This window comes from Bactrocera latifrons, unplaced genomic scaffold, assembly GCF_001853355.1.
Source record: "Bactrocera latifrons isolate USDA-ARS-PBARC rearing strain unplaced genomic scaffold, ASM185335v1 scaffold_76, whole genome shotgun sequence".
In the NCBI taxonomy this organism is placed as follows: Eukaryota; Metazoa; Arthropoda; class Insecta; order Diptera; family Tephritidae; genus Bactrocera; species Bactrocera latifrons.
In genome coordinates this window covers 597,928-607,621 of record NW_017537445.1, presented here as the reverse complement: position 1 = coordinate 607,621, position 9,694 = coordinate 597,928, and the positions used below count along the sequence as shown (strand labels likewise).

The following is a 9,694-nucleotide window of genomic DNA, read 5'->3' as shown; positions in this document are numbered from 1 at the left end:
CAGCAACAAATTTTTCATGCAAACTGTATCACACAGCAAATGCGATTTGAAAACACCATACAGCAGACTGCGTGCCGAAAAGTTAAAAATATTTAAAAATTAAAAATAGTTATTAATTAAAAATATTAAGACATTAAAAAGCATAAGACTAATTTTACCATGAAAAAATTATTTAATTACGCACTAAAGCCGAAACTAAATACCGACTAATTTCGTAAACCGACCACAAAAATGATGAAGGAAATCAAAATACAAACACGCTTTGGAAGGATGGATAATGTATATATTTAAGAATAGAAAATAAACTTTGCCAAACTAAAAATAAATACTTGTTTGGACCTTTCTAAATAAGAAAATCTACAAAGAATGGATATCGTATAAAACAAATTTTTTGAAGTTCGCCAACCGTTCTGAAATTGATTTCCAAAGCTTAGAAAAAATCATTGCTAGCTCTAGTTAAATAAAGCAGTTTAAGAAAACGCACAGTTGAAAATTTTTGATAAAATAAAATTTTTTGGAATTTGGTTATTAAATTATATTTTTTAAGAAGAAATATTATCTACCGAGAGACGACGCTTGAAGTAAACGTAACAAATTTTGTGTGAAGAAAAGTAACCAAGCAGATAATATGAACTAAAAATAATGTTAATTACACTTTTTGTAAAAAATAAATACTTTTAGTTCCAGTCAGTGGGATTTCAGGGTAAAAACCGTAACTTTTACATAATGAATTTTTATGAGGTTATATTTTTAGGAAAAAGTTTAGCGGGTAAAAAATTTAATTTCTAATTAAGGGTTATATCCACTTGAGAAATTCAATTTATTTGTAAATGTGTTCATACGTATATGTCAATACATTAACGAACATTCTCCACAAATTTTGAACATGCTCCGGCAAATATTTTCGGAGATATGAGCGTATTTGTGAGAATTTTATAACATAGTGTAATCGGCTGCCAAAACTTTAACCACGTTTATCACGAAACATTGTTGCCAGATTGTGTGAGGAAAAGTTATCCAGAGAACGAAACCGATCCAACTTCTTTTTCATCCATGTTTATTACTTATTTTTTTAGTTCTTGGATTTGGGATAATTTTAAATAAAAAATCTTCCTCACAGCCAGATACTTTTTTTTGGAACTTCTCCCGAAGAACGGTAACGGGGTCAAGGAATTCTAAAATTTGTCAAAACTGCAACTACTATATAAAAAGTTGAAGGAGTAAATAAAAAGACATTAAAATGCATTCCAAACAATACAGCGTGGAATTTAGTGTTACGCCAGCTGCCAAATATCTATTAAAAACGCAATTAAATAAACTAGCTGCAGTATCTACTGCCTATGTACTGCTAAGGTGCTGAATATAGGAGCATAGCAGAGTCAAGGAAATGCTAAGAGCCTTGCTTACCTTCTTCGTCCGCATTGAGCAAAGGATCGAACGCCTCCAGCACGCTGACGCGCGAACTGCAAGAGGGTGAGAATAAAGGATTAAAATACAGTTTTATACAAATATATGCAAGCGCACGTTACGCAAACATACTCATCCTCCTGACTCAGGTCAATCAAATCGCTGCCGGTGCGTGGCGGTTTGCGTGCAGGCGGCGTCTGTCGACGTAAGCCAGTGGCACCACTACCAGCCGTGCTTGCCGTATAATTAGCGCCATTGCCGCCGTTGGATAATATTGCGGCCGCAGCTGACTGCGACTTGCTGAGCGGCATAGGCGCCGCTGCGACTGCGACATTGCCGCCTGCGCCGTAGTAGGGTGTAGAGCTGCCGGGCAACGCGCCATATTGAAAACCATAGTGTGAAACCGTTGGCGGAAATTGTGGTGGCGTAAAAGCGCTAGCTGCGGCGGCCGTAGCTGGCGCGCTCTGTGTATAGTTGGCGGCATGCGTTGGCGCAGTAAAACCGCCCACTGTGGGCACATAACCAGCACGCGCTGGTGGATATGCCACACCGGCCGGCATAATGGCTGCCATATATTGTTGTTGCTGGTGTTGTTGATAATACTGCTGTTGTTGTTGCTGCTGCTGCTGCTGTAGTGGCATATTGTAGAGTTTCTGCAACTCGTCGCTAGTGAGCGGCACTTTCTGCTGCGCCGACGTGGGCGTAAAAGGCACCAACTGCATGCTGTTGCCTGCACCAGCGCCACCAACAGCAACAGCACCCGGAGCCGCCCCACCTGCTGACGCGGCATAGTGCTGCAAAAGTGCGACGTTGTGTGTAGGCGTGCCAACATGCCGGTAACCCACTGCAGCGTGCATTGGTGTAATGGGCGCTGCCGCAACGGGACCGAATGGCATCAAAGCAGTTTGTGGCGTCGTCGTTTGCAACTTCTGTAAATCTTCAATTAATTTCTCAAATGTATTGGATTGCGACTCTTTGGAGGTGGGGCTGGAGAATGAAATGAGATCACTTTCGAGCAGTGTTGCGGGTGGCGTTTGGGAGCGTTCTCGTGATGCCGCCGTTACAGCGGCCACATTCAATGACACATTATTATTGGCCTCCGAGTGACGACGACTAGGCGGTATTGGCGGCGCCGCTGATGTGCCAATGTCATTTGAATTGCCACGCGATTGCTGGTAACGCGTGCGCAATTGCGCATAGAAAGCCTTCGCCGATTCGGTAGATTGCTGTCGCTGCGGCACGGAATGCATAGGTTGAAAGGAAGGCGATTGCGTTTGTGCGCGTTCGCTGTAATAATGTGCGGCAGTGCCATACTTCTTAGCACGACGATAATCGTCGAGCGCTTGTTGCTCCAAACTCAAGGCGGTGGCTTTGGCCAAATCATCCTGAAATTGTTTATCGTAATCGACTTCCGATTGATTGGACATGTTCAAACAGTCAGTCGGCTGTATTGGTTGTGGCAAAATCTGGAAAATAACATAAATAAATCATAAATAAAGTAAATTATGAAAACTAAGTTTTGCACTACAGTTCTAAACTCACAATGACTTCGGGGAAATATTAAACAAAAAATTCGCTATTTTTATTGTAATCTGTATTAAAGATATTTCGTTTTTTATTCTGCATACGCTAAATGTCTGCGTATTGCACATTTAAGTGTTTGATTACCAAATAACGTCTGTTTTTGAAGTTCCTTCCAACAACACCTTTGTTTGCCAAATGTTGTTGTGGGTCCCTAATACACCACAACTGTGGTTTTTCGCACAAAATACAAACTGCAGCTAAAATTCCAACAAGAACCCCAATAAAAGGCATATGCAATAATAGCAACAAAAATGCGATCATATAGCCAACAACATTTAATCAGTTTGTAGCGATTACTTTTGATAATATTCGTCGCTGCTTTTATCAAATTGAAGCTATAAAAACGTAATACATACATACATATATAGCCAGACACATACAAACACAAACTCACACATATACAATGTATAATTATACCATATACATATGTATGTGTGTTTATTATCATAAAATGCATAGTAAAGTGTGAAATGTTAAAATGCTTGGACTGATAAATGTGATTGGAATAAATGTGAAATGTTAATAACCGCTGGGAACAGATAAAGCACCGTAAGTACAGGTGAATAAATAATAACTGTCTGTGGCAATACTACATAATATTCACTAATGGGTTCTCTATGCAGAAAAAACTAGAAAATTTGTAGTAAATATAATTGATAATCAGTCGGTGTTGGTTTAATGAAGCGTAAATAATAATTAGAGTGTTTTTTTATGCGGCAAAATGAATATTGATTATATTGCAATTCACGTCAAATAAGAAACAAGATTAATTTCGACCGTACGGAAGTTATAATACCCTTCACAGGATGGTTTTATATCATAGAAGTTTGTAAAAAGTTTTTTCCCATCATAAAAGGTTATTTTATCTTGATTTGGATCGGTCGGTTTGTATGCCAGCTATAAGTTATAGTGGCTCCAACTCAACAATTTGTTCGGAGATTGTTGCATTGTATTGGACAATCATCTTTTTAACATTCGCGAAGCTTTTTACAAATAAAATATTTTTTCATTTTGTATGACAGCTATATGCTAAAGTATACCAGTATATAAAGTATAGCCGGAGAGTATAGAGCTGCTGTAAACAGTAGTCTCTGCCAAATTTTGTGAAAATAGCTTCTTAGATAAAACATTTTTTCATACAAGAACTTGATTTTCATATGCAGCTCCAACAAATGAGTAGCAACTTGGGGAGTTAAATACGTGTGCAAAATTTGAGATCGATATCTCAAAAACTGAGGGACTAGTTTCCGTATATACAGACGGAACTAGCTACATCAAGCTGATCATTTATATATGTACATATGTACATATGTACAAATATATATTATATTTTTTATAGGGGCTTTGACTTTCCCTTCGTGGTACGTGAAATACAGATTGGTTGTTGTTAATTACACACTTAAGTGTCAATCTTTATCAATATTTATCAATGAGCTGTGGCTAAATGAGTCGTTGTTACTTTCATTTCAGTAGAAATTAATATGTTTATCATAAAAAATATTTCTTACTAGATTTTACACTGAAATACCACTTTTTCAACATTATTTACTGAACTAACTAGTATGCACAGACATACATATGTGTATATATACATACATATGTAAGTTATAGTTAATGCGAAACGATTTTTATCAGCTCATTGTATCCAAAAAAAAACATTGTCATTTATACATACATACATTATAAAAAATATTAATTTATTTACTTTATAAAATACAAGTCACATGTAAGCACATTATCAGCTGTTTAAGTAGCACTGCATTTAAGTAAAAAAAAAAGCCTCATCGCTGCAGCACGCTTTTGCGTAACCTCAAAACTGATAAGTCTTGAACCAAGTAGGTTTTGAGGCACAGAAATTACTTTAAAAGGGCTTGTTAAGATAAAAAAATGTTTAATAAAATTTAATAAAAATAAAAACAAATAAAATCACAAAAATTAAAAGAAAAGAAGTCATTCTTATTAATATAAGTAATACGGTTCGTAAAAAGAAAAGGTATTTAAATTAATATAAAAAATATAAAATAACCAAACCAATAAAATCATATGTATTTATGAAAAGAATAAAAAACAAATAGTCTACACTTTAATAGTACTGTTACCTTTATGAATATATGTATACCAATTATCGATTAAAGTTGCTGGAAAATTATTTTATTATTTTTTCACGCTAAAACAATTATTCTCAAATATCTGGCTCTTCTGCCGGCATAAATGCAGTTATAAGCATGTATCACATCTCTTAAATATGTATGCACTCATCATTGATTTTATTGTGACGATATTTCTACTTCTAGCTCTTTCCATTTCACTTAAACAATTTCTCTATTTTCTGTTACTTCAGAATCGAATTCAATTAATAGTAATGAATTGAAAGAAATGGATTTGAAGGCGGCCTTTGGTCTATTTTTAGGTCAAACATTGACGATAAACAGACGTTGCACAAACAGAGAGAAGATATCAATGAAATCGGTGTGGCACAACACTGCACTAATAGAAACAACGTAGACGTAATAATAGAATTATAAAAGAACAGTCAGCCGCGAAGCATTTCTTTGCGATATGATGGTACAGGTGGTCTATGTGAAAATATTTAAGACCTTGAATGTATTTGTAAACAAAATCAAACCAATAATATGCTTGTAGATACATGTGTGTATGCAAGCAATAAGAAAATTAAATAGCATACAGATGCATATGTACATATATTTGAAAACAAAATCATTGCTTACCATTTGCTAAATTTGAATGAAACGCAAGCTGCTGTTTGTTTATTATTATTACTGTTGTTGTTATTAGAGCTGATAACACACTGGTTTTGTGAGAATTCATACATATCGACTCTGTTGATTTGTATTGCATATGACGATTAAGGCTGGTCAAAGCTTAAATCAAACGCGTATGATGTGGGGAGGCAGGAAGTATTGAATATAAAATGAGGTTTATTGTACAGCGGTTGATAAGGCGTTTTGTACACTTTGCAACGTATTTGGTTTTTATATCCTAAACATTAAGTTAAGTTCGGGTCGCAGTTTCTAACCCCTCTGAAATCTGGAAATCCCACTGTAAACAGCTGTAGCATTTCATATGTTTCTATTACAGATTATATTAAGGTGGACAATGAGACAATGAGATTTGCTCAGCCGGGTACTGAAGAACCGAATATTGTAGACCTAATGAATATGACTTCGAACGGCATGAAAAACGGTGAGGGCTCTGAAGAAGAAATTATTCAACAGCCTTTCAAGAACGTTGTAACGCATTACTTGGCAATTTTAAATTCATATTTAAATACGAATATTAATATACCTGACGATCTAGTGAACAGCACTGAACAGATTATAATCTCTTTTCACTAAAACAAACAAACAATGAATAAATGTTTAGCCGAAAAATACAGAATGCATGTTTTATTTACATAAGCAAAAAACTTTGCGAAGTAAATAAATAACAATATGTATAAATCTATATTTTACAGCTTTCTGAAAAATTGTATGTTTTAATTATAACTTCTAGTACTCGAAGTTAGTACTTGTGGATGATGGTGAGTTGAGTTTGTGAAGTTTAATTTTATATATTATACCATGAGCAACAAATAGTAAAACTTTGTTCATAACTTTAAAATTCTTAAAATATTCTTCAAAATCGACTCTAATCCGATTCACATATAATGTCTTCAATTGACTCAAAACTATACTATATGTATATCAGCATATTTTGAACTTGAAACTCCAATTTCATTTTCCCCAAAATCAACTGAAAAGTCTAAAGTGTGATAACCAAGCTAAGAGACTGTAAACGTTAGAAAATTAACTTAATTTCATCAAAAGAAGACAGAAAGCAAATATAAGTAAAAGTGGAAAACTTCATACAAATAAAACATTAGCAAAGTATGTCAAAGCTTTACCGAGTTAGAAACCAAGTTTGTGTTTGCAATCGTTAGAGCAGAGCTAACTAACTAACATGGCAAAGATAAATTTATATTGGTCGATTGTTGCACGCTGATGGCTAACACATCAAAAACAACAACATTTTAGTGGAACTAATAACGCTTGCTTACATTCTTATATATTTATGTATAGTGTATGGTTGTATGCTTATTATAACTACGCCAAGTCAGTGGCATGTGGATAGGTGCGTGACATTTAAGACAATCACTCATGCACTCACTGACTAAAAGGCGTCATCGGCATGCGCATATATACATATATATGTATACACATACACACATGTGTAAGCAAAGAAAGTGCGATTATATCAACCGGCTTGCAAGTTTTGCAAATATCCGATTACCTTCTATAAAATGGAAACCAAAAGCTAACAGATATAATATGCATGCAGGTAAATTGAAACCATCAACGACACTTCTGCAATATCTACGAGTAATCAAGAAAAATATATACATATATGTGTGTATGTGATATTCATAAGTGCGATAATTCCCAAACGACTTGGCTAATGTAGCAAAAACTTACCTACTTAAATTTTGGAAATGTATACGATGACCGCTCTGTTCATAAGTATGCACATGTAGATATATGGAAATGTTTGCAAAATATATGCAAGTAGTTAGTTGGCTGCCGCGTCTGTAGAGTCCTCCTGTCCGGCGTAATTTGTTATACTTGATGGCGTGCGCCGCTTTGTGATTCAACTCTTTCTTTGATGAAGTATTTACAGTCTTTTGTTTCACAACGCTTATAGATAAAGGTACGTCTGCAATTAATTTTCACTGTCCTACGACATAATACTTCACTAGTTGTGTTACTAATGTTGTAGAATTTTTTTACTGCGCTATGGTATCTCGTTTTATTTTAACTTGTCTTACAATTTTCACCGAATGCACACACTCCCTTAGCTTTCAGATGTTACTTTTCCGTTCGGAATTCACTTAGTATTTTTCTTAAGCCCAATAACAAATTATATTTTAAGCTTGCTTTTTATAAACTATCTGCACTTGTTCACTTCTTTCTCGGCGTTTTGTGACGAAGCATACCACAGCTTTATGCCTAATTTGGTTACTAGTGAGTGGGGGTCATGTAAAAAATAAGTTAATAAAAAATCGCAACAAACTTTAAAACAAAATACAAAAATTATCAACTCGTCACCGATTGACGTTTTTGAGAATGTAAGAAAAATTTTGAAACGAACAGAAAGTATAGAAAAAATGTTAAAAACCAATTGACAGCTATCACCAATTTTGTATAACACTCTTCGTGATGTTTGGAACACAGTGCTCGCGACGGACTGCAAACGACATCTGTCAAATATTAAAATACACACGTTCTTATGGACGGACCTATTTYGACAGCTGCACGACTGCAGGCCGACAGTTGTCGTTCTCGCTAACTTTAATTTAATACTATGTTTGCCAACGACAGTAGAACGACAGTAGAGTTGGCAATAGAATGGAATATAGAGAGATGAGGTACAGTGGTGAGCCACTAAAATGTAAAATGTAAAATTACTCAAAGTTCTAACAAACCTGAAGTTATTTTACAAATAAAAGCATAAAATAGCTCCGTTACATCATTTATAACAACAATTGATAATTTAAAACAAATAAATTTATTATTACTTATATTTTGCTTAAAAATTTCACTTTAGACAAAATATTAAAGATTCATTGAAGTTCAAGGTATTAGTATGGCCACAACGAAATTGTGTACATGCAAAATGGACAACTGCGTGGTTTTGTGTACATGCTGGCCATTGTTATGTTGCCGCCCCCTCACAAACGTTCTTGTAGTAGGATTCACAACGCCATTTTCAGTTCACTGTCGTGCTGCTGCAGCCTGTCGCTAGCATTGTGTTCCACACATAATGCAGCAATTAGTGAAGATAACTCCCACTAAATCCTCAAAATTTTATGCAGTTAACTGAATTATGTTGGCAACATTGCTAAAAATGGCCAATTGTAATCTATTGTGAACGAAAAACAGGCAACACTGATAGCTGTTTTCGAAGTTATCAATAATAAAAAAAAAGTTTTATGTTTTGATGTTATTTTATGATGCAGTTGCAGAAATAACGTGTTGATATGTTTTTATAATAAAAAATTGTTTTGTAAAAATTGGTCGGCTAACAACCGCAATTTTTATGTTCCATCCATTTTGGATTTGGATCGGATTAGGTGCGAAGTTAATCCGGATTAAGGCTACCATCTGTCAATGCTATTAGTTAAAAAAAATTTTATACCATTTTCCTACATTCGCAATAAGTTCTCTTTCAAAGCATGTTCATTGCCTTACTTTTTTAAAAAGTATATTTTTGAATAATGAAAACATAGCAAATCAGCTGGTTTCATTATGAGTTGAAACAATTTACAAGATTGTTGGTTTTAGGCTATCGACATAACATTATAGAAATGAATTATGTATAGAATTGTCAAAAACATAAACTGAAAAATAAAAAATTCTACATTAAAAAATAATTCAGTTAACATTTGAATTATTAGTTTATTTTAATCTCGAAAATTATAAGTAAAAATAAAGTTTACAGTCTGAAATAAAAAATGTGGACTTAAAATTTATGGCGTTTGCATACGTCTTATCCTACCAATTTCGTTATATATTGTGAGGAGAAAACTTATTTTTACTAAAGGTTTGTTTTGCCTTATTGACATGTACTTGCCTTTAATTGTGGTGTGTAAGTTGAAAATATTATTATTTACCCTTTAAAAATCCAGCTTTTAATTTGGAAACAAAAA

The 9,694-nt window shown here is 34.4% G+C and overlaps 1 protein-coding gene across 2 annotated transcripts in view; it reads right to left on the bottom strand.

Annotated features, from left to right (window-relative positions):
* Nucleotides 1–8,098, bottom strand: part of LOC108976408 (phosphatidylinositol 4-phosphate 3-kinase C2 domain-containing subunit beta) — a 47,006-nt gene extending 38,908 nt beyond the window's left edge. Inside the window, exons 1-3 of one of the 2 annotated variants that reach the window (XM_018945476.1) lie at nt 7,464–8,098; nt 1,540–2,873; nt 1,408–1,463 (exon numbers count right to left, since the gene is read on the bottom strand). In XM_018945476.1, coding sequence (XP_018801021.1) covers nt 1,408–1,463; nt 1,540–2,834 — 1,351 coding nt within the window. In that variant the 5' untranslated portion in view covers nt 2,835–2,873; nt 7,464–8,098. The remainder of the gene's footprint in view (nt 1–1,407; nt 1,464–1,539; nt 2,874–7,463) is intronic. The other variant, XM_018945477.1, reaches the window with a different exon arrangement.
* Between the last annotated feature and the right edge of the window lie 1,596 nt (nt 8,099–9,694).